The sequence below is a fragment of the Vanacampus margaritifer genome, chromosome 8 (assembly GCF_051991255.1).
Source record: "Vanacampus margaritifer isolate UIUO_Vmar chromosome 8, RoL_Vmar_1.0, whole genome shotgun sequence".
Classification (NCBI taxonomy): Eukaryota; Metazoa; Chordata; class Actinopteri; order Syngnathiformes; family Syngnathidae; genus Vanacampus; species Vanacampus margaritifer.
The window spans coordinates 19,997,400-20,023,304 of NC_135439.1; the positions used below are offsets into that span (position 1 = coordinate 19,997,400).

General features: G+C 39.2%; 2 protein-coding genes across 6 annotated transcripts in view; both read right to left on the bottom strand.

The window, feature by feature from the left end:
• Nucleotides 1-11,279, bottom strand: part of tafa4b (TAFA chemokine like family member 4b) — a 44,282-nt gene extending 33,003 nt beyond the window's left edge. For both annotated transcript variants that reach the window (XM_077573594.1, XM_077573595.1), the window contains exon 1: nt 10,803-11,279. The gene's annotated coding sequence lies outside the window, so the exon portion shown is untranslated. The remainder of the gene's footprint in view (nt 1-10,802) is intronic.
• A 3,604-nt stretch (nt 11,280-14,883) lies between these two features.
• eogt (EGF domain-specific O-linked N-acetylglucosamine (GlcNAc) transferase) lies at nt 14,884-24,567 on the bottom strand. Of its 4 annotated transcripts, XM_077574319.1 has the most exons (16): nt 24,489-24,567; nt 23,542-23,775; nt 23,252-23,355; nt 23,026-23,134; nt 22,759-22,853; nt 22,563-22,667; nt 22,082-22,188; nt 21,686-21,789; nt 20,635-20,727; nt 20,458-20,529; nt 19,562-19,648; nt 19,125-19,193; nt 18,468-18,529; nt 17,980-18,099; nt 17,748-17,850; nt 14,884-17,267 (listed from the first exon to the last, which is right to left on the bottom strand). In XM_077574319.1, the coding sequence occupies exons 2-16, from the start codon at nt 23,758-23,760 to the stop codon at nt 17,121-17,123; spliced, it is 1,596 nt and encodes a 531-aa protein (XP_077430445.1). In that variant the 5' UTR covers nt 23,761-23,775; nt 24,489-24,567; the 3' UTR covers nt 14,884-17,120. The 4 variants fall into 4 exon arrangements, 3 of the variants coding, with proteins under 3 accessions (XP_077430445.1, XP_077430444.1, XP_077430446.1); XM_077574318.1 differs by having other exon boundaries at nt 23,026-23,355; XM_077574320.1 differs by lacking the exons at nt 23,542-23,775; nt 24,489-24,567 and having other exon boundaries at nt 23,026-23,129; nt 23,252-23,505.
• Nucleotides 24,568-25,905: the final 1,338 nt, after the last annotated feature.

A 25,905-nucleotide genomic window follows, 5' to 3' on the forward strand; every position in this document is an offset into this window, starting at 1 on the left:
GTAGCTCACACATACATAATCGCCTTGATGTGCTGTATACAGTAAATACTCAACAAACTACATTGAACTGATAAATTTAAAGTCACCTTACAATTTTTAAACAGAAGGCTCATACTGTGTATCCTTTCAGCATCTGGCCTGCCCGAGTGCTTGTCACATTTGCACTAGCACACTTGCTTGTCTTATTACCGTCTTTTAATAACCTCTCCACTTGGTGAAGGAGAGGACACCGATGTAGGCTGCGGTGTTTGTTTTATGGGAGGAAAAAACACGGACACTAACTGGCTAATAAACACCGGCTGGCTGAAAGCACGAGCACAAACGCAGTCCGGTCCCAGGTTCCCTCTTTACACGTTTGTCGATTAAAGCTCAGACAGCCGGCGTTGGTCGACATAGATCAGAACAAGCTCTTCAGACAGGCAGATGCGTAAATCCTGCACACTCTAATAAAGCAATAAAGGGCCTTTAAATGTCAGTGTCCCTCTACACTGCATGATGGATAGAAAGGTAGAACATAAAGAAGACACGACGAGATGACTATACACGCCCACACACAATTTACAACGGGGCTTCTTCAATGCTCACTGCAAAATGTATGCTTTTGCTGTCTTTTTACTTTTTTTTTTTTTTACTTGCTGCCTGCTATGTGATGTTTAGATTTAGAATAAAATATATGAAACCTTGTGTAGTATTCGCCTGTGCTGAATTTTTTCACAAAGACACTGTAAACCAGAACACATGGGTGCAAGGTGTCTAAATTCTGTAGAAGACTGTGATAGAGTAGGATAGATTATTTTTGAAAATAATTAAGTGTAATGGTAATATTCTATTGTTAGGTGTTCTATTTTCAAATGTCCAAATGTTTTCATCTACAGTGTTCATGTGAGGCAATGTGTCTCAGTTCGGATTTCGAACTCCGGCCGTTATGACACTGCAAGCTGAAAAGGTGCATGGTATCAGATATAATTTCCCATCCGAATCAGGCATCCAACAAACAAGTATAAAGATCAGATATAAATCGGATATCTAGTAATGTGAGTGCAGTGTAAGTGCACGGATCAAGTAAAGGCTGTCACTGTGAGCCAGGCGTCATTGAAATGCAATCAATGACATACACAAGCTGTGTCAGAAAAGTTCCAGGAATGGAACTTTGATTTAATTCCGCTGGAGTCCAACACATTTTTTGCAACGCCTTCATGCAACCCTGGAAGGATTCTTTCTAGATCAATGCAGTTTCCATCATCTTGGTCATCTTGATGTCTTCCATGTTTTCAAAACGGGGGCTCCTTCTGATGACTTTGTGTTTGGGGAAAAAAAGCCGAGGGGGAATCACACTATTCAAGTTCCCACCAAGTCATTGATTATTTTCTGTTTCTCGTGTCCTCTTAAAGTTTTTCTCTTTCTTTCTTTCTTTCTTTCTTTCTTTCGCAACAATGATACATCCTGTCGAGGTCCGGACTAACCCAGCAGCAAAATCTCAGTTTTTACTTCCTGGTAGGATGTTATGTCATCACTTCCAAATTAGGGCACGTTGGAAAGCCGTAAGTTTGTGTTGCCGCGCAACTCCTTCAAACACCTGAGAAAAGGGCTTTAGTGCATAGTTTTTTTTACTCACATTTTGGCTATGGGTGCATTGACACAAAGAATTTTAGAAATGGGGAAAAAGAGGATCGCAATTTGGCATTAAGATATGCTGTGTACACAAAGTCTTCATCGATATCAGCGCCGTTTCTAGACCCTCTCAGGGACTATTGAGCCACCCCCCACGCCCCCCCCCTCTCTCTCCCAGACACAAAAAGAAACCAAGCCTGCTAGTGGGGGGAAACATTAAGGGAGATTACAGAATCTTAATGTGGAAGTGTAGTGTCTACAAGATCCAATTTAAAATCTGATAATCCTGTGAGGCCCACCAAAACCTTAAATCCCAACTCTGATCAATACATGAGAGTAGGATTAATAATTCCCAAATACTGTATTTTTTATAACCATGCTCCATAAATAAGTAAGTTGTGAGCATGACAAAGGAGTAGAAACTGAAGCGTAGCAAGCAAACATACTGTAGGTAACATTGCAGTTGTAGGATCAGTCCGCTCATTTATTGCTTCCCCACAAGAGAAAAAAATGAGAGATATACCGTATCAACCTCACATATGACAGTTTTTACTTTATCACACACAGTGATCACACACATTGTGCTCTTAACTTTTTATCTGAAAGGACTATAAGTGATGCTGGACTTTGGATGGTCTTTGTGTGTTAATAACTGACACACTCCGTCTACGTTGCCTCTTAATTTGTCATAAATTGGCTATATCGTCAACATATAATAGTTTTCCTCAACTTGAAAAATGTGTGCAAGGTCATGTGTGTTTTGACGGCTAACTTGCTGAGCTCTGCGCATCACACAGAAGGAGTAAGCATTTTGCCTTCACAGGGGTAGAATGCATGCTCTATTGGATTACAATCTAGTGATTGACCAGTCTAAGACCTTCCACTGATGAAGTCCGTTGTTGTGTTGTCAGCGTGTTTTGGGTCATTTGCCCAACAAAATGGTTTTGTAGATTCCAGAATTGTCCTCAGTGAAATCAAAAACAAAGGAATTGACCTTGCCATGACAATACTTTTGGAAGGGACTGTATGTTTCATGCACAGACAGCAATACCTTCTCTTGCAGTCTCTATGCATATACATACTGAGACAAAACCACAACTTGATTACACCAATCCAATCTGCTGCTAATGATGAGCTTGCACATAATGGTATTGATTACCGTATGTGCCATGCCTGTCAACTGAAAGGCCAGAGGAAAAGGCGAACTTGACAGAGAAGGAAGGAAGGAGTAAGGGGAAGAGAAAGACAAGGAGGAGGTTGGAGTGAGTGGTCAGTTTGGCGGAACGTCAGAGAGAGAGAGAGAGAGAGAGGTCAGAGTGATAGAGTGTGAGAGAGAGAGAGAGAGACAAAGACACAAGGACTGAAGCCTGATCAATTGTTCATTTTACAAAGTCACTGAGACGTGTCAGTAGTGTGTCAATAAGTGAATTAATTTGTCTGGGGGTCTCCCGACCATGACATCTTCTTCACGCGGCTCCCCTGAGACAATAAAGGGCCTCTAACCACATACACACACACACCAGGGTTAAAATAGTTTTGGAATTTTCACTATACTTATTTCATATTTTGTTTTGAATTTTGTTTTCAAATTTAGGTAGTTATATTTAGTTTTCAGTTTGTCAGTCTATATTAGTTTTTTTAATTTATCACTATCATTTAGTTGTGTTTTTTTTAATAGATTAAGTATTAGTTTTAGTTTTTTTTGGTATTTTCACAGTAAGTATTGTGTAGTAAAAAATCAACAAAAAATATTATTTTAAAGGGGGAGTCATGTCCATTTTTTTCTTTCATAGATAATAATATGTTTGCACTCCCACTAACACGTAACTCTGATTAATATTGTGTTTGTCAAATAGGAATTGAGCAGCAAAATCAACCCATTTTTATACATTTCAGCGGGTGGCCATTTTGCCATTTGCTATTGACTTAAAATAACATCAGAGTGCCTGGCCTGAGAAATTCTATTTGTTGGAGTTTTATGATGCCATTTTCAAACAATTCTAATTTTGACCCCAAATTAGCCCAGTCTTGCTCGCTCTAGTTATTGTTCATGTTTGTTAGTTTTGTAAACGTAAAATGCAGTCGCAGTCAGTTTATTTTTTTTATTTTTTTAAGTGTTTTACTTTTTGCTTAAAAAAAAAGAAGAAGAAGAAGAAGAAGTTTTTTCTCAATTTTAGTTTTAGTTTTTTTGTTAGTTTTCGTTTCCTGCAAAAACCTTGTCCACACACACAAGCACACATATAATCCCGCTACCACACAGTTGTGGAAAAAGCGGATCAGGCATTACTCAGAGGCTATTTAATTGTGGAAAGTGCTAAATCAGCAGTGTTGATGAATGTGGACTAACGGCACACACACTTCACCAAGCAGCCATCCCCAAGGGACGCTGCCGCACACTGGTGACTGACATCAGTCAGCCACCTAGAGGGACACTCGATCACTGGCTGCCTGCTGGTTTCATTACAAAGCCATCACCTCCAACACACAATAAGGAGTGCACGCATACAACACGCCTGTACACAAACTCACTCTCTCCCCTGACAGATCAGCCCTCAGTCCTGACTACCCATATTCCTCTCTGTTGAAGATTTCGCTCACACATCCATCCAAATCTCTCCTCAAAGCCCCGAGGTCTTTTCCTGCCCCTCTGTGTTGTCGTCTCACCTCCTATCCCCCGCCCTCCCCCCTCCCACCCACCTTTCATGCTCTGCATCTCCCACACTTAAAGTCTCCTCGTCGCTCACGACACGAGGCGCCGCGTTGTTAGAGGGTGGCTGTGATGGACGCCCCAGGCTCCAGCGCCACTGCACTTTCCTCGTACCGGCTTCACGGCGGACAAACACGCCGCGGTGCATGCTGGGAGCTTTTCATAAGCCCACATCGTCGCACTGTCACCCACAGTTACGGACACATCTGGCGGCTGCCAGAGGGGAGCGGACTGGGACGCGGCGTCACCCGGGCTGACACACACTTTAATATGTACACGGGCGAGAGGAGGCAGCAGATGCGAGCAAGGTGATAGATAGAGCGCTGTGGGAAGAGACGCTGCCTGTTCAATTACAATCATTACTATCACTTAGGGAGATTTGTCATGGTCAAAGTGAGTTGGAGCCGTGGAGGAATTCACCTTGAGGCAGGTGAGAAGGAGTTTACTCTACTTGTACTAGGATGATGATGAAGTCCGCAGAGCTGGTCTTTGCAAAAATGACTGCAGTCAGTTATATGTTGTCAAACTGTTGTTAAACACGACAGGGAATATTCATCAAGGAACAACGCAGTAAACCTCCCTTCATTGCAGGTTCACGGTCCTGCTATTTCACAGATTTTTTTTGGGGGGTGGGGGGGTTATCCAGTAATAACAAGGTCAGGGATGTCAAACATACCAGACAAGCCAGATAGCCTATAAAGGGGTCCAATCTGGCCCGTAAGACCAGAACCAAAACTGCAGTTTTTCACTAAAATGAACTGTTGTTGCTAACTTTGTCCATTGGAGGGCGTACTGATGACCACTAAAATGACTTTGTGAAATTTGGCTTAGTTGAGATTTGATGTAACCATTTTGCACTCATTTTTGTTAAGAAATTTCAGATTACTCTGCAATAAGGTACTAAAGTAATAATAATAATAAAAATAAAAAGCAATATTTTCATAATCGAGTTGTAATTATTTGCACCCAAAACAAGAATATATATATATATATATATGTACAGTATAGGGATCTGTGACCTTTGTAGCTTATGGACAAGCTGATCCAGTCCATTTGAGATCAAATTTAAGTGAAAGTGGCCCATGAATTCAAATGAGTTTGACAGCCCTGAACTTGCTATTGTTGCTGTGTTTTGGGGTGTTTGGGCCACTTGGGGGCAGACCACTACTGTTCAACACTGTATAAAGTTGGAGGGAGATGGAAACTGGAAACTCTGGATGTGAATTAATGTATTTCATAATGTGAGTGCTCAAAATGGACCCCATAAGCATCATAATGAAATAGTGGAAGTGATTTCGTGCAGTAAAAAGAAATAAAAATGTAAACTATTTGTATTATTTATATACAATGACAGTTCTCGTCCATTCATCCTTTATCTACACTATACCATTTGTCCTCAATTGGGTCATAGGCGAGCTGGAGTACTATCCGAACTGACTGGTGAGAGGTGGGATACACCTTGCACTGGTTGACTGCTAATCGCAGCTCATATATACTGTAGACAAGCAAGCCTTCACTCTCACATTAACAGCTATTGGCAACTTAGAGAGTTTGGAGTTTCCAAATAACCCCACAGACATGTTTTTGGAATGTGGAACAAAGCCAGAGTAAGCAAAGAGGCAACAACGAACAGTGAACCTACAACTCAGAACCTCAGAAATGTGATGCTGACATGCATTCGAATTTTACAGTTGTCCGCTTGAAAGGTTTGACTTTATTTGGTGAGCTCTGAAAACATCACACGGGGTTTACACAACACCAACTGATTATTAGGTTTAGGTTTATTTTTAAAGATTATAAATATGTCATTTGAGTCGTGTTTAGTCAGAATTATAGCTGTGCTTTTTTGTGCCTACTGATAACGCCCTTCCAGCCAAAGTACAGGTACACTTTACTTTTGTGTTCAGTAGGGACGCATTACTTAAACAAGTCAAACCAACAGATACTGGCTTGGCGTGCAAATTACAGCACTTTCGGTCTCTTTTTTTTTTATACATCCATGGGAATAGAAATCATTTTGACGTTGTCACTTTTGGGGAAAAAAAGAGGTCATGTAATACGCTTTGCCTTGAAAAGTAATCCTGAGTTGAAGAGACAATGGCAAAGTGAACGGTTGCAAAGCCAAAGCGTGACGGAAACAATGGCGACACATGCAGAAGGGCCAAATCGAACTGGTACTGATTTAATTGCGCCCCTTAATAAAATGTTATTTTGGAATGAGTTATTCTGTTGGAATGCAATGTGTTCATTTTTCTCATGAAATACACAGCCACGTATTGTGACACCGATTATGAATACATGTATATTAACCATATTATGTATTATTTTCTATAATCTATTATCCAGCGCAAAGTGCAGTCGGTGTAAATGTGTGCACGGTTGGTGTTTTCTTTCTTTTGGTATTGTGCTTGACTAGCGCAGATAGAATAGTGCATTTTGTGCAGTTATGCGTTGTTGTGAGATGGAACATAGCTGACTCCTGGCTAATTGAAGCGGCTCCCCTCATTTCCATTAAAATCAGGGCAGACAGTGCTTGACATTGCAGAAGCTGAAACGGACTCGCTGAAACTAGAACAGACATTTTGACTCAGTTCTACTCATCCAACACCAGTTGGACTTACTCTACTGAATTTATGGACAAAAATCCTACAGACACTGCCATTTTCCACATCCCAAGACTACTGGTATTATTTCATATTCATATAATTTCTCCTAAAAACATAAATGATCTTAACTTACGCGGTTTTCACAAGAAATTGATTTCAATGAAAATTGAAGGCACTCATTTATAAAAAGGTTGGACAAGGTACAATCATTGTGGTCAAATCAAGTATTTGTACTGCCTCTGGATTACACCCTCTGTGAGACCACTTGGAAATATATACTGTATATATATATATATATATATATATATATATATATATATATATATATATATATATATATATATATATATATATATATATATATATATATATATATAAAAGGATTTGTTTTACAAGAAGGGGTGACTTATACGTAGGGATGTAACGATATCCAAACATCATGACACGATAAATATCACGATATGAACCTCACAATATGATAATTATCACAAAATTGTGGCGAGGTTGAGGCAATATAAAAAATTTAAAAAAACTCACGATCCTGTGCAAAAACTTAAGATAGTGATTTTCTTTTTATATATTTGCTGGTATGACTGCTTTACATGAGAGATAATTGCCGCAATGGCCAAAACATTACTAATTGAAATGAATCTGCACTTAGAATGCAAACTACGACCTCACCTTTTTACAGCTGTGTTACTTTTAATATCATGACATGACGACAATGATATTGTGGCAATTTTAATATCGGGATATCATGATCTCGAAACATCCCTACTAATACGGAAGCATAGAACTGCTAATGTGGAATAAATATTTTTGAATGGCAATTATGTTTTAATAATAATAACACTAATACATTTAAAAATACTCTAGAGTGCGTTTGAACATAGTTGTAGACTAAATGCTAGAAACATAGCATATTTTCCAATAATGCCACAGGGGATTACTTGCGCATACGCAAGTTAAATAAAAAAGTTTTTTTGTAAGCATTTAAACACAGATTATACCAATATGTTCGATAATTAAGTTCAATTGTAACTTGTGCAGTGCATGATTTAAAGTCAAAAATGTTTACTCCACATTGGCAGTTCCATGCTTCTGTAGACTGATGATTTTTAATCGTTCCATCAAATTTTCAACCTCCTGGAATCACATTCATTTGTTTCCTGATGGCTTTGTGAAATAAACCTGAGCCTGTCACCAAAGTAGAAAATGTGGTCTTTATTGCCTGCCAAAGCAAGGACTGAACTTTGGCCTTTCTACCCCCATGAGTCATGACCTCTGTCTAGTAAAGGTCTTTGTGGTTGCGGTAGAAAACACACACTCACATAAGCACAAGGCCATTGATTTGATATCACTTCTTCCTCTATTACAACCATGCATCTCCTTGTGAAGGCACGGGAATGCTGCTCCTCTGGAGTACATTTCATGAGGATGAGCGAAGGTCTGAACGACGCCTGACCACATACTGACTCAACACACCCTGAAAGTGCTCAAGAGAAATGAGCGCTAAGGGATGCCGCTATGAACAAATGGGAGTCCTATCTCCATCTTTCATGAAAGAACGCCTCCGTTCTGTTCCCCCCTTCTTCGCCATCTCCTCTCAGTCAGGAAGTATCTATTCATCACAGTCAGTGTGTGTGTGTGTCTCGGGGTACGAGGTGATCTCCAATCTGCCGCGCTACCGGCACCCTAATTCATCTAACATCACCAACAGCATCTCATACACACACACACACAAACATGATCATCATCTCACATCCCAGTGCTTGTCTCTGTCACAAAAACACACACACCGCACTGTACATGTCATCACATGCCTCATGCAAAAGCTTATTTTAGTCTCTCCAGCTCATTTCTCTCACCTCCCATGCCCTGCCTGCTGCTGCCTTGCCCTGCTTCCTCATGCACAAGCGCAAGTGCACACAACACGCTCATTCCCAGGCAGTCATCCTTAACAGAACAGCCCTCGCTCGGGTAAGTAGATCAGGAGGCTGTTGAGACATGTAGCACCAGAGGACTCAGAGGATAGCAAGCTGTCCCAAAACATTTGTCAAATTGTCACTTGAGGTTATCCTGTTTTTCACACAAAAAAACTCACCTACTTGCTGTTTTTGTGTGCCATCTGTTGGCATCTTGGTGCTGAGGAAATGATTTCAAGTGAGCTGAGGAGTTTCGTTTGGACAAAAGTACACCGTATATTTTGTAGAGTACATTTTGCTCTAAAAATAGTCTATTTGGTCTCACTCTAAATAGAGTAAAATTTACACTTGGAAGAGAGTATAATATTCAGAGTAAATTTTACTGCATACGAGAGAATTGGCCTATCCCATGACAAAAACCTAGCAAAGGTTTTTTTCCACTCAGAAATTCTAATTAAATTTTAGAATGAATTATTTTTAGTACATTTTTGGCTTATTTGAAATAAAAAAAATCATTACACAAGGGTTGAGGAATGAACTCACGACCTTCAGCTTGGTAGACAGCCACTCTACCACCAGAACTATGCCACCCTATTGTTTGCTTATATCCAAAAGGAGACCAAAGACATTCTCTCGTACACACAAAATACTTTAAATAAAATTTACTCTGAATATTTTACTCTCTTCAAAGTGTAAATTTTACTCTGTTTAGAGTTCGACCAAATAGACTTGTTTTTATAGTAAAATGTACTATACAAAAGTGACTGTGTAGTCTGATGACATCTAGAGTACAAGCCAAAAAAGTCAAATAGCTACTTGTGGAATTTTGTGATACAGGAGAGAAAAGTAAATGAGTATATCTCTAAATAATTGTAGTGCAACACAGGAGAAACAGAGAAGGGTCGACAAAATGAAGGAGCCAACATAGTCCCCTCCTACAGGAGTTGGATAGTGTAATCTCCCCAGGATTAAGAGTGCTGCTCCCGTGTTAATGTGACTGTCAATGAGAATTAGGTCCCTGGACCGATCCTCTCCATCCTCTTCTCCACCTCAAGGCTACCCCTCACCACCACCTGCCCCAGTAATGACACCACTCTCCGTGGAGTAAGCACGGTTGAGACAATGGGGGGAATAATTACTTGCTCTCGATACAGTACAAATTGCAGAGGCTGGCAGCAGGACAGCAGAGATATAGGGAGAAGGAAACGAGGTCGGGGAGGGGGTGCTAACAATTAAAACACGATTACTGCGTACATTAGCATGAGTATTGAGGAGAGAGAGAGAGAGAGAGAGAGAGAGAGAGAGAGAGAGAGAGAGAGAGAGAGAGAGAGAGAGAGAGAGAGAGAGAGAGAGAGATGAGAGAGAGAGAGAGAGAGAGAGAGAGAGAAGAGAGAGAGAGAGAGAGAGAGAGAGAGAGAGAGAGAGAGAGAGAGATGAGAGAGAGAGAGAGGAGAGAGAGAGAGAGAGAGCACAAGCTGAGTGCGTGCGTGCATTTCTGGCCAATAGATGTGATGCTTGCGTTCTGCAACACGCCTTCATTCCAACAGACCCTCATTCGGCTCCCATATGCTCAAGATCGTCCTTGGCATCATCTCCATCCCTAACAGCCCAGCTCGAGGCAGTCGAGTCGAGCCCACTCTGCGGATCATCAGCCTCACGAACTCCATGCTGATCGTTTATTTAAGATGAGTGGCGAGGACACACCGCATTCATTTCGCCCAACAATAATCTCACCCGTGCGCTTTTACGCACGGGAATTGCGCGGACGTGTTTATTATTATTTATTTGTAATAATTCACCATGACTGCGCGTACACAAACGCATCATTCAGATGAGAATAAGTATATGCTAAGTAATTGTGATAGAATCAGTCAGCACTCGGCATTGTTTTATCATCTTTAAGAATGTTGGAGTTGAACATTTTACTGAAATAAATAGAATAAATAAACTTACCCAAATTTATAAACTGGAAATCATCACAGCGGCAAAGTAGGGCTTATCCAGGAGAGACTTTCTGCTTCAAACTCCACTGTGTTTTCCTCACAATCCTTTATTTGGTGACTCCGCTCCGCTTCCAGGAGAACCCAAACGCACCGAATCAGAGGAAAATGAAGCTCGAGCAGAGCAGCGGGCAGCTGCAGCCGGTTCGGGCGACCGTGAGTTCTTGGAACAGCAACGTGCTCCAAATGTCATCAACTCGCAAAAGTCCCATCTCAACATCACAGTGAAGAGAAAGTCAGCCAAATAAAAGCGGACGCAACCACTTCAAAGACGCCGCGCTGCTGTGTGGTGTTTTGTTGCCAAACGAACTCTCGGCAGAAGTTTGAGTGGCTTTGTGACAGCCCGGTGGAGCCGCCGAGAAGAGTGATGGCGGGTACAGTGGCGCAGTGGCGAGAGTTGCGCTCCTTTCGCTCCACCCCGGCCATGCGGGGATCGATTGGTCATGAGAAGTGAGATGAGTGCTCCGTCCTTTCCATTCAGAACACGTGCAACAGCGCCCGCCCAGTTCACCAGCATGTACACCCCCTCATTCCCCCACCCCAACCCTTTTTTTTGCCCGCTGATGTCATGGAGTTTACAAGAAGAAGTAGTGGGTTAGAGGAGGTGTACGGGACTACAGTAAATGTCGAGAAATAATTTGATTCCTCTTTACCAAAAGAGTTCCTTAGGCTGCTTTTAAAATGCATGATTAAAAGAAAAAAGATTTATGTTCGATATCACTTTTCCAGTACACAACTCAAATAGCCACAGATACCAACACCAAGTACCGATACCACTAGTCCCGTTGATACATAAAAAGAAAATGACTGATAATTTTAAAGATAGACACATATATCCCAAAATAACATTTTCCCCAAAATTGGATGAAATTAATGTCAATTTTCTATTCATCTAATTTTTCATTTTTAGTTCTGGATCGTAAAACGGCAAAACATGGTGGCAGATACTAGCAATGGTCGCTGTCATAAGTACTGATACCTTGAAATAAGACCTGGAAATGGCCCTATACCGATCACTGGAATTGGTACTCGCCCATCCGTCGGTAGAACTGGTTCGCAAACATGTATCAGTAGGCTGAATTGTTCAACAAAAATGAGATGGAAGTTTTATTCCTAGTATGTTTAATAAGAAGACAATTTAAACATTAACACTGCACAAAGGTTTAACACAATTATAAATGAATGTTTAAAAACAAACACTTCATAAAGATTACGCAAATTCGCCCCACATTCTAAAAATATGCTTGTAGGGTAATTAAGGTTTCTAAAATGGGGTGAATGTGGTTTTTTTTTGTACTTGCAACCAGGGCCGAAAGTCATCTGAGGTAGGCTCCAACTTGTATGGTATTGAACTGAATTGAAATTTAATTTATTGAATAAAAAATATGAATTGATTAATATTTATATTCATATTCATTTATTTTGTATTTATTTAATTATTTTATTTATATTTTTTTTATTGGTGATTAATTTAAAAATTAGGGATGGGTGAGTAAACGATACCAGGTATTAGTATCGGGCCAATACCTGGCCTTATTTCAAGGTTTCTATTCACACAATGGTGGCCGATACCAATATTCGCCGCCCTCTTGTGGCCATTTTATGATCAGGTACTAGAAATCAGAAATTAAAAGAATATACATTTGTCATTAAGATAATTAATTTTTACAGAAAAATGCTATATTGTGATTTACAGTATAGGTCTTTGGGGGGGGTTATTATCAATATGTCATAAGTATCGATATTGATGACTACTCAAGAGTTAAGTATTCATACTGGTTGGTATCAGTGTGAAAAAAAAAAGTGGTATCAAAATACAACTGAACTATTGTCAGTGATTCTATCGTGCACCATTAGATAGCAAAAGAAGTCCTAAACTAAAGGGATCCTTGTTGTCTTCATCTAACCACTCAACATTATCTTCCCATCACTTCCCACCTCATTTCCTTCCAAACTTGGATCACATTCCATGCACATGCTGCGTGGATATCGATACTAGAATGTGAATGGTGTAAATATAAACCAGCCTCCCACACCCCTTGAACAGGATTTAATGATGGTCGCCTCTCTGTTTCAGCACCAAGAGACTTGCTGAACAATTATCCCATCCCCGGGAATATTCTCGTGCGTTGATGCCGATTGATTACAGGGTGTTGTATATGCGGGCCTTTAAGACCGAGCGGAGGTCGATGCGTGCTAATGACCGAAGGTGACGAGTATCCAATCTCATACAAATTTATATTGGCAGAACTGCTCGGTCCTGGATCAGTGTCTTTTTGCGGTGCATGCATACATGAGTTTCGAGAGGTGACAGAAATGAATTTGAACTTTAGAAAGTGCTGACGTCATGCAGACATTTTGAACTGTGTGTGCATGTTTAAACTGAGCTCATAGGTGCAGTTTTGTTTACAAGATTCCAAATAAATTGAGTTTCAGGACCACGGATAGCACCAGATTGTCCTGTCACTGAGCCTCTCTCCTTTGAGCCTGCATGTCAAGGAAACAGTCACATCCAGGGAGAAGACACAAGAATTTCAACTGTGTAGAACTTTGGGGAAAGGGAACAAAATACTACACAGCTTTAAGCAACAACATTGAATTGAGTTTTCAACACAATGGTGTAATGATGATCAGAAGGAAATTGGCAGAAAATATTATGCACTGTATCTTATTACCCAAGAAGGGCGAGATAGAGGAAAACCACATTTTACACACTTAACAAAACATGATTTTTAAAAAAAAAATCCAATTATATAGCCATCTGTTAGACCATCAGTTTGCTATACATTTAATGGGGGTACAAGGTTGGTCAGGAAAGAGCAGATGCTGAGGGCCCCCCACTGTGTCGTGAATCACGGATATAGCCTCTATTTCAACACTCCCACAATCGAACAATTTTCACCCAGAGGGAGAGTTGCAGGTTAACTCTTGTTGACTGGAGGATAGAATATAGCCTCATCACAATCGACATCCCTTTGTTAATCACCCTCTAATGTATATACATTACTTTATATATATATAATCTAGGAGCCTGGAAAGGAAATCAATGTAGGCCCATCGGTTTGTAATTCATTCCAATTCATTGAGTTTTCAAGGTGTTTGAAATAAGATCATTAAACTGTTTCATTATGGATTTGTGAGAACTCCGGGCACAATCAACAACAAATGTGAGGGGTGGGGGGGGTGAACCAATCCCTACCTCAAAAGTGCGAATTTGTCAGCACATGCATGACTTAAGATGCTAAAACAGTTTGACTAGCACACAAACAGTTGGCAAATGCAGTATATAAGCTAAAAAAAAAGAAGAAAAGGTAACGATTTGAAGCAGTCACAAAGGTTAATGAGTGCACTAGTGCAGACATGTCGGTTCCCCTGCTTTTGATTCCCACCCTGAATAGTGATTCTTCACTCTTCGCTAGGTCACTGGCAGTAACCCGAGCTAGGCCATAAATAGTGTCCATCCACGGAGAGGATGTCAATACAACCAAAGTTCAGACACAACATCCTCCGAGAACAAGCAGCCGCCTGGCTCACCCCATCAAACTTGTGGTGAATTGGAGATGACAAAATTGGGCAAACATTATTGCTCTGTGACCCGTGAAATGTGTGTGAACTCATTATTTTTGACCATGCATACTACTGGGATTAATCATCGAGCAGTGGGAGGATTTAGATTTATTTGTGGGGTTGTACTGCCCCCATGTGGCTAGTATGCATCACTGCTAACTGAGGTAGCTTCTTTTTTTTTCTTTTTTTTGAGGTCATGCAGATTTATTATGGTGACAGTAAAAAACTGAACTAGTGCCCTTTTGCAAAAAGTCCTTTTCCCCCTTAAACCGACACTCAGTAAAATAATGAAAGTAGCAAAGGGATGCCTGGCATCAGCAAAAACTGTCAGGAAAGTTCAGCTTGTTTCCCCTCCAAGGTTACACTTCAAAAAGATGATTGATTTAATGAGGATGAAATAAATCTTTGATGTCTCATACGATCAACATGCAGGCAAGGGAACGTTAGTGTGCTTTGAAAATGTTTTTAATGAAAATATTGCATTTTTCCCCCGCACTAAAAACCTCAATCCAGCCAACAGTTTCTCATCTTACCATTATTTATTTGATCAAATACAATGGCAAGGTCAAGCAAAACACCATCATCATAGGGCAAAGGTGGGCAATCTCGGACCTCGAGGGCCAGAGTCCTGCAGGTTTTGGAGGTTTCTCACTTCCAACACAAGCTGATTCCAATCAACAGGATCGTTATCAGGCTAATGCAGAGCTTGCCGATGAGCTGATCATATATCAGCTGTGCTGAAGAAGGGCAACATGCAAAACCTGCAGGACTCCGGCCCTCGATGCCCACCTCTGTCATAGGGTCTTCTTATTGATTGCAGTAGACTGCAAGAAAATGGTGCTACTTCCATGTGGGACTAACAGCATTTATAGTTTGGATAGCTAAAGGGGACCAAGTGAAAAAATATCATTCTCAGTATTTATGGCATATCGAGGAAAAAGATCGAAACAGAAAATAAATACACACACACAAATCAATTAAGTCTGTCTGATACATTTTAACACTTGAGTGACTAAATTGGATCATATTTTCCAACCATCCATTTTCCATAACACACATCATTTCAAATACTTTACGGTAACTTTTCCAGTATTTATATTAGTGTTGATGCAGATGACACTCACATTCTAATCGTGTTATTTATTTTTCAGCTACTATTTTTAAAAATATAGTCTCAGGTTTTGCCCATTTCTATCGCGCTTGTTAATTTTAGTTTGCATCCATGTGTAGCTGCCCAGGTGATTTGTGATACTTCTGTCTACTTTAACTAAACCTAAAATTTAAGTGAAACCATATTTGCTCGACCAGTATAACATATCTCAGCACAAATTTAACTTCACGCACAATTATTTCAACAAGTGGCTACTATCGCTACATGCTTCAAGCTAGTAAGTTAGCCAGCATTAATTTGCAGTCGCTTTAGCGTTATTGTTGGAACATTATAGCCGCTGGTTTAATGTTACGTTATAAATAACCAGCACCAAAGTTTTTGTTAACTTACCATGATGTGTTTGTGGTTAACTGCGACATGTCTCTAAAGGCTTTGTGTTTTGTCCAGCTACCTTGTGCCCACATTTCTTCCCTTCGACTAAAATCAAGCATGTTTTTTGTATTTTTTTTGTCTCCACTTCATTCATGTGTCCATACTGCATATCACGTATTCTCTTTTCTCCCAGATCCCATGCAAAGGTTTGAAATGGGGTGTGTCACTTTGTTTTAGTGGCAGATTACATCATATACTGTAATTTTCATCTCGTCTTTCTTCTTGAACTAAAATGTCCATAAATTTTAGCCCAGTCTTTATTTAGTGAACTATATTTTACTTTCCTCTTAGTCCACAAAATTGCATTATGGTTTGGGTTTTTAGTCTTGTCTAGTTTACGTCTGGTGAATATTTTCATATATATTTTTTGTAATGTTTAGTTTTCTGTAAGGAAATTAACACTACATACGAATATAAAACAGTACAGATATGTAGTTCAGCTTTCTATTTATTTTTATTTTTTACCTATCCACTGTAAGACTTACCGGCTCTGTTTTTGTGGTTGCTTTGGCAACATTTGAGCGCCAAGGAACAATAAAGTGAAGCAAGAATTTCATTTTGGTCAAAGTAGTCCTTTACTGCCATCTTGTGGCATCTACGGGCAATTACAAACCCTTTTGGGGGGGACGTTAATTACTTGCTCAATTTGTGGCAATACACTCGTAAGGGTTCAACTGAACTGATAAAACACAAAATTCTGATAAAATTCAGAATTGTTACTATTCTATGATGCTGGTATGTTGTGGATGTATTCTTATTATCAGTTGTAACCATCAACGACTCAGAAGAGACTCAAATCAAGGTGACATGAACCAAAAGTAACAACAGGCCACATGTTACGGGACACCGGAACAGCTGCTCATTAGCCAACTTTATCGGTGTGGAGTGAAGCAGCGGTGGTACAGGAAATGAATAACTCATATTTCTTGTAGTTTTCCAGATATGTCAACTGCTCATATCTCATCTGAGCCTCCTGGTGTATAGATTTCACTCATTATGACTTATCAAACCAGACAACAGGGCATGACAAATTCTTTGAATGACACCAGAGATCCAGAGATATTCATGTACCCCCCCAAATAAATCTAAATACCAATGTCACTATGTCTCTTGGTGTTAGCTACTTGCGTGTTGTTCTTTTTGTTTTCCCACCTGAGGACTCTACAGTTCATCACGCATGATACAACGCTGCCATTTGGGATGCTGTGTGATGTAAAGTGTTGCCTCCTGCACAAGGTGCATGAATTCCTCCACGTCAAAAGAGTAGTTGGTGAACTTGGGATGGTCTCCAAGAGTCGGGTGGTGACCCTACGGAAGACATTCATGTAGGAAAGGAGGGGGAAATGACGGTGTCAGGTTATTCTATTATGGTATACATGTTTGAAGATTATTGCTCAAGACTGAGAACTATGGAACAATGTCGTACTGAATTGTGAAGAAGATACAGGATTTTTCACCATTTCAATTTTTTAGCACAATAATTAAAAAAAAACAGCAATAAAGAAAATAATGAGATGGTCCATGCACTCGGTTGTCACATTTATGAAGGAAATGTGATGTGCGGAGCTCACAATCTGTCTGCTTGCACCTCGAATTCACCAAAATTGCATTACACTTCCTGGGCTAATAGTTAGACATGGTCCCAGCAGGCATAATGTTTAGCCTACTTTCAGACAACAAATCATCAGGTGCACCAGTTCAGACAAATATTTATGGCAAATACACATGGATGTGTTTATGTGTTAGATCCTATGTTGGAGGAGTTATTGCGCATGGAGTTTCCTTTACCTTGTCCTGGGGGTACACTTTGTCCTTTTTCTGCCAAGTCATATAGCGAATGCCCCGCAGCCGCGCCAAATCTCGATAGCAACCCTCATCCTGACAATTATACCTGAGAGAGATAAAAGCACAACTTTCATCTCTTGCTATCCTCCGTCTGCCTCTTTTGCTCTTTCTTGTTAAATATTGCTCCTGCAATCACTGCTTGGTGTCACTCAAAGATAAACAGGGAGTCACTCACAGCTCAAAGACCACAGCCCAGTCAGGTAGGAAGAGTAGATGTGTAAGTCCTGCCCCGTGCATTCCGATGAAGATGTCCGAGTTGTGGGTGATCCTCAATTGCTCGAGGAACGGAACATTCCTAAAAGAGTCACAGAAAGCAACACTGTCACCAATCCGCTGTATGCGAAACGTCACATGACCAAGCCCGAAAAATGTGATCATTGACTTCCTGTGAATGCCGCCATAGTGATCATGATTGTTTGAAGCCAAACTTGCAAAATAACCCAAAACATTACAGCTGGTCTCTTTGGAAAAATGTTAAAGACATGTACAACATTTATTTATCCAAATATGTTGGCTGCATGTCAACACAAACAAAGCCTATACATCTGCTACTGTCTTATTTGGTAGCTCTGTGGTGACGATCTTGTGTTTAAAAAAATGACAATGTAGGAATAGGTTAGACATATGTCAGTTGAAAATGCACAAGAAAAAAAACTCACTCACTTATATTTGTAGTCAAACACACTGACCTCCAGCTGCGGCACTGTTTTAAGAGCATTTATAAGCTGCAATAAAAATACGAGAACAACTGTGGATCGTCAAGATATGGTAATTGCTCAAGTACAATAAAAAGCATTAATGTATTATATGCAACCCCAAATTTGGCCTTTAAAAGCAATTTTTTTTTGTACTAGAGACATTAACCTTAAAAAACTGACATATGATCATTGGTATGGAAAACATATTTGCCCTCTTCTCAGATTCTCAGTTTATTACTGTCAGACTAGCAACATAACAAAACAATAATCTGCCGCATCTGGGAAAAGTCAACAGGCAAGTTAGGCAACAGAAAAGGTAGCTCTTACCAGGGTTTTAATAGTTTGGGATTTTTCATTATAGTTACTTTTTTTGTCTTTTTGGCTGTTTTTAATATATACATTACTGATGGAGTGCTACATAAAAAAAAGGTCACTGAGTATTGTGTAATAAAGTAAAGTACAATTCTCAAAGGACTGTCTGACCTTCCTTCTTCTGTCCAGATGAACAGCAATGCATGAACAAACACATTTAAAATTAACCCCGGAAGCTTATGGAGGAGAAAAGTAAAAGGTGCCTCGAATAAATAGACAAGAAAGAGAAGGAGTAAGGTGCTGGACTCACCTCATTTTGGTTTATTATTCTTCTGTATTCTGTGCTGCGTGCAAGCAAGGTAACACGAACACGACCCGCCTAAAAAAATGAAAATAATGGAAATGTTATTTTTCCGGCATTACTTTAACATTTTTAACATTTAAAACTCATGTCCAAGCTAGCAGTCTCTAAGATGAATTTGCATCAAATTAGCGAAGTGTATACAACCATATTCAGTAAATATATAGAGTTAGAGTTCATTCTGTTTCAGTGATTTTAATGGTAAGAAGCATACTGCATTAGGGGAATATTAACAATGGAAATTACATATGCATTGTTACCAGAGTAGGTGACAAAGAAGACATGTTCTAATGATGATGTCAAAAAGCACACATTTCCCTGACCGACAATCAAGCCTTGTAAAAGCACTTATATCTGGTTTGACTACTGAATACTTCGGTTCTTACCATGGGTCCATTCTGCAGTATGTTCAGACGATAGAGGACATGTTGCGAGAATGCCCGAAACATCCCTTCACTGTAGCAATCGGAGATCTGCCATCAAATACAACAGGTAAATTACATTTACTGGTAGTAGAAAATTTGCGAATAACTGACGCCCGTTATGATTGCATTGGGGGGGAGACACGATTTTTCAGATCGCCTGGGAAATAATCAAAACTGTCTAAGATTGATATCAGTGAAATGCATAGACAGGAGATACAAAATATGCAAAAACATCCTCAGAAAAACTCAAACAAAATTTTAAGCATAAACACTAACAATAGTTTACATAACAGTGTAAGCTACTCACAAAATATTTGCATACATTGTATGATTTCACACTTGCTGGGTGGACTACCCAGGTCCCTAAAATCTTTAGCCAAATACCAAAAACGTAAGCCATTTACATAAATAAGAAAAAAAACACAACAAAATTCAACAAACAAGAAGATTCCAGTTGCCCTTTGTCAATTACCATGACAATCTACTATTTAGAAAACACATAGGTATTTTTTATATATATTTTGACCATAAGTTAAAAATTACTTGTGCAATCATGCTAATAGGCTAACAAAATACTGTACTGTAATTTACCAAGCAATAGCACATTTTGTTGTCCCGAGTAAGTTACCAGTTATACTTATATATTGCATACCAATTATCAGTTACACACTCAGCTTTGTTCATGGCCAAATACTAATGTTCATATTTGAATGAAAATTCATTCAGTGCAGTACAGTCCATAACGGAAGGAATACCATTCATACGATACTACCTCCTTTTGGCCGAAGCAAATTCAGTAGAATGTGTTATGGTCATAATTCACACAAATACACACATGTATTTATTGAGCAACTTACGAGTGGTGTGTTGTAATAGAGACCATATCTCATTCTTGGGAGGAGGGAGAAAAAGACATCTTTGAAACATACCTATTAAAAGCATGAAATATAGTAAATATATGTAATTCCCATTAGGTTGCTTTTTACCAAAATGCCAACTATAAAAATATTGATCTTTATAAAGGTTTAACTTACTCTTTTAGAATCATAGGTCTTCAGGTGAATGACATCAGATTGTGAGAAGGCCGTCCATGTTTCACTAAACAAATCTCCATATTCATAAAAGCTCTATTAAATTACACAGAACAAAAAGAAAAGATTAAAACTTAGCAAAAATGGTTTGTAATAAAATAATAATCTCCACTTCTTAAATAAAGGGATGTAAGTAAAAACAAAAACAAACAGTATATCCGATTTAATGATTAATTGAACAATACTAGGTTAGGTTAGGTGCAGCCATAATCTAGAGATTTCAGTCAATCTACCCCCTGCCTTAGAATTAACTCCCACCAGAGTACATAGCGTTTTCAATTTCAGTTTTAACACAACCATAATTCTTAGACTGGTACACTTTGCTGTTCTGGTTACTAATTATTTCATATCTTATATGTTGTTTTTAAACTTTGAAATAAAATATGCTTTATAGGTTTTAAAGGTGCATGTAAATAAAATGTATTCATATTATTATTATTAACTCATTCACTCCCAGCCGTTTTCACTGAAGCAACCCTCGCTCCCAGCTGTTTTACTGGATTTTGACTGATTTTGCAAGGCCCACAGAATATTGTGTTCTATTGCTATAAAAACATACCAAAAGAACGATTAGAGTCTCTTCTTTCATCAGGAAAAAAAGTATATTTCTATCTGTTTCCGTTTTACAGCAATTAGAATACATTGTTTCATCATTTTTCACAAATCTGTATAGAATTGTGGGTAAATGAGCTTTTCTTAACATGGCCCTGGTTGATCTCTTTTGCTCTGCTGCCACCTACTGGCCGTTTTTCTAATAACTACAATTGCTTCAAGCATTCTCCTTAGTTCAGAAGCTGCATCAAAGCCTTTCTGTATGCTCTAGCATAAATAAATAAATAAAAACATTTTACAAAAACGTATAAATTTGTCTTTGGGACACTTAAAACATAAAAAAATAGAACGTATTTATACATTTTTGGGAGCAAATTAGTTCATATATGTTACTGATAACACATATTGACCTTTAAATCAAGCAAAAATGAAGGCTACCCACCGTGTCCCACATTACTATGTTGATGTCAGAGCTGAAGGAGTTGTTAATGTGCTGGGATATATAGAGGTTGACAAAGTCACAGAAATGATGGTACATGTTCACTCCTGGAGACAATAGAAATGATTATTTATTCTCACATGACTGAAAATGGGAAAATGTTTATGACAATGAACAATGTCAAGTGCCAAACATGGTATTATGCACTACATCAATTGCAATAAGGCATAGACACATTTGAAATCAACAAGTTAGCATGCACACTTCAAAATGCACATCCTCTAAATCTAAAATATATTTATTAGTATTTAGGTTTAATGAGCGTTATAAAGTTTTGACTATTGATGGTAATATTTGTCTTAATAGTGCAACAAAAAGATATTTGTCTTTAAGTCTTACCAGCATCCAGTTTCACAAAAACTGTTGGTTTTTTTATTATGATGTCGCAGGATTCAGAATGAAAGGGATGAAAGTCCAACTCTGTGAACGTTTGAAGCTCTGCAAACCTACAAAAGTATTAATGCACTGTAAAATGTCAGTAGAGTCAGAAGTAGGTCATTAGCAACTATACCTGTGGTGCTACTACTGCAACAAAGAGACAGCGAAATAATAATACGGACACTGTAGCAGTGTCAAAACAATAACTGTGATGACGGCTAAAGACTTGGCAGTGACTGAATGGACGTGGGAGTGCATGGTCATCTACCACGATGCTCATCCTAACTCTTGCATGCATGCCAATTACTTTGAAAAATTACTACAACATTTATAACTGCCAGCACCGTGACCAAGGTCCGTGAGATTGATAAGCTATTGATTCTTAAGGAAATTATGGTTTTGTCTCTAAGTAATTGGGAGAGGGTACACATGAATCTCTCACCAAGACTGTAATGGGCTCTTGTGCTGTCCCGCTGCAGCAAGTGCTTGCTTGTTGAGTCTGCAATGACCACCAATCTCACCTTTCTGAATGAAGTCCTCCTTGTACCTGGAGAATAAACATGAGTGAGCCATGAGAGACTTTTAATCAATGGATTGTCTTTTTAGTCATGGTATTTATTTATTTTTTAAATAGCGACCTTTCATGACTTCTGCGTGGTCTCCGCAAGTCCAAGTAAAGGCTAGTTGCTCTACAGAATCTCGCATGGCTAGTGCATCGCAAAGAGGAGTCCCCCTGGAAAAATGTTGCAAAAATAACATTAATATACTGTAACATGATTTTTTTAAATTTTCATCTTATGACTGAACTACTTATTCATCCTATGCAGGTACTTTTAAACATGCCTGCTGTTTTTTCCTGTTGACTTACTGGCCCTGTGGGAACTAAGGAAATGAGCGAGACTTACGGGTTTGCTGGCCTTGCAAAGTGTTTTGAGCTCAGAGCGGCGCTTCTTGACATAGCCAAAATCGGCCTGATTCCAGAAAAGATCCCGGGCTGCCTCCAATGAATCTGCCCTAACAGTAATTACATACACTGTAAATATATATACAATTCGGCAAAGTGACAACACAATAGCTCCTTCCAAGTAAAAGCAATTGAAGAAACAGTTTGGCATATTAAATGAGGAGTACCATCCAGAGTCAGCTTTGTTGCAATTGGGATAGCTGTAGCGGTTCTCTGGATCACATTTCTTCTCATAACCCCAACAGGATGACACATTCAACAGGGCTAACTTCTGTTTAAAAAAAAAAACTTAAGCATAAAGGACTCTATGCATTCATGAGTGTTCCCACTGTCACTGTTAATTAACACTGGAACATATTTTGCACAATAAAAAACATTACAAGAGAAAAAAAAATCAACACATTGAGAAATTGTTATTTGCTTAACTACAGCTATTATGACAAAGCACAAATCTTACTTGAAAAGGACAGAGTGGGTCAAGCCTGCATTGCTTGGCGACCTTCTTGTTGTTGTACAGGAAGTAAGGTATGTGCTCCTGCGGCAGGGAAATGCTGCTGTAGTTGAAAATCGGTGCTGAGGTCTTGTGGTTGCTGTTCTCACTGGTGACCACGGCAGCAGAAAAGAGTATATCCAACACTGCCAAGAGCAGCGTAGCAACAATCACACTGCTATGCATGTGGGCTGCTGAAACCTGAGGTTGAAATGAAAAAAGTGATGACCATAAAGTTTGGTTAGGAGCATGACACTCACACCACAATGGAACAATTTGCGGGCATGTCAAGTGTGTGGGAACTACTGTACATTCCAAGCAGATCTGAGTCCAACATAAGGAAACAGCCTGCAGCAGGAAGCACTGGTTGGTTAGCGCTTTCCGACTTTTGTTTGGGTAATCATAACTTGTAGTAGCTAGAAGCAAATAATAGGAGCCACTCTCAGAAATTGCTGCCCTAGTCACCCCAAGCTACTTTATATTTGACTTTCTAAAATAGAATTACAAATTATTTTCTCACCCCGCTTTTAGTCCGTATAGAGAAAAAAAGGTATGCAAGTACATCTTCAGTACAGTAGTCGCTCATGATGACTCTGTAGTGAGTGTTGTCAAACTTGTAGGTAACAATCGCTTATAATCTTCAGACTTTCAGATGTATTGATAATAACGCATTCATTCGCTGGTGTGAAGTAATGTTTGGTTCCAAACGTGTGTGCGTGTTCCGAGTTTGCTTGCGATGTTGCGTGTGTATACTAACTGGAGTGTTAGCTATCATGACGCTAATTCATTTGAATGCTAAGGCGATGCATCTTGCTGGAAAAGGGCTGCGCGTATGTTGTACGAATAGTATCATACACACAGCTCAAAATCAATCACCGCCGTGTTGTGGTCAGTTGATGGGAGGTCACGTTTACCTGAATACACAACTTAATTGTCGCCGAAGTGAAGCGCTGCTGGTGCCGGTGGTCGCCATAACACCAGAAAACTGTGCAGTTAATGACTACTACCGCTAGGGGGCGCACGTTTTCACAATACACTCTGTGGAAGCCTATTGCTCATGTCAAACTGTTCAGCTCGATTAGAACATTTTAGTATGGAGGTAAATATGGTGCAAAACTAACTTGTAAAAAAAAATTGTACCTGTAGAAAAAAGTCTAAATTTTATCTGTAAAAGTCGTGATTTGTACCTGTAAAAAAAATGTGTACCTGTAAAAAAAAATTGTATATGTAAAAAAAAATGTACCTGTAATAAAAAAATGTGTATGTGTAAAAAAAATGTGTATCTGTAAAAACAAATTTGTACCTGTAAAAGTCATTATTTGTACCTGTACAAAAAAAATTGTACCTGCACAAAAACTGTACATTTGTATCTGTAAACGTTGTGATTTGTATCTGTAGAAATGGCAACTTGTAGCCAAAGAAGTCGCCACTAGGAGTCACAAGTGTTTTTTCTGCTGCTGTCCAGTGACGTGAGTTTTGCACCAAATCTCTCGCTACAAATGGAGCAAAACTGATTCGTACTTGTAGAGCGCCGTGATTTGTACTCGTAGAAGAAGAGGGCGGGCTCTGGAGGATTTGGGCGGGCTAAAGCTCAACCTCATTGGTTGAGCGAACGACAGTGGGTTGAACTCAAATGACGCCCATGCACAAGTCCGCAATTCCAAACAAACACAGTAGCCACCGGCCCACACCAGTTTACGCGTCATTTTGGAAGAAGAGGACGTCCCAGGCGTGAAAATGGGCGTCATTTGAGTTCAACCCACTGTCGTTCGCTCAACCAATGAGGTTGCGCTTTAGCCCGCCCAAATCCTCCAAAGCCCGCCCTCTTCTTCTACAAGTACAAATCACAGCGCTCTACAAGTACAAATCAGTTTTGCTACATTTGTAGCGGGATATTTGGTGCAAAACTCACATCACTGGACAGCAGCAGAAAAAGCACTTTTGACTCCTAGTGGCGACTTCTTTGACTACAAGTTGTCATTTCTACAAGTACAAATCACAACTTTTACAGATACAAATTTACACTTTCAATACAGGTACAAACATTTTTTTGTACAGGTACAAATCATGACTTTTACAAGTACATTTTTTTTTTACAGATAGATTATTTTTTTTACACTTACGCATTTTATTTTTTTTTTTACAGGTACAAATTTTTATTACAGGTACAAATCACAACTTTTACGGATACAAATTTAGACTTTTTTCTACAGGTACAAACAATTTTTACAAGTTAGTTTTGCACCATATTTTAGGGATACAATTTTCCCCAAATTCCACACTTCGCAATAAAATTTCCCGACTCAAGAGGTTTTTTTTTAATACAGCTTT

Coding starts and splice junctions, on each gene's coding strand:
- eogt (XM_077574318.1), bottom strand. CDS start 23,760: ATGCATAGCAGTGTGATTGTTGCTACGCTGCTCTTGGCAGTGTTGGAT. Junction 22,854..23,025: donor TTTGCAAGGCCAGCAAACCC/GTAAGTCTCGCT, acceptor ACATTTTTCCAG/GGGGACTCCTCTTTGCGATG. Junction 19,649..20,457: donor TCTATTACAACACACCACTC/GTAAGTTGCTCA, acceptor ATTTGATGGCAG/ATCTCCGATTGCTACAGTGA.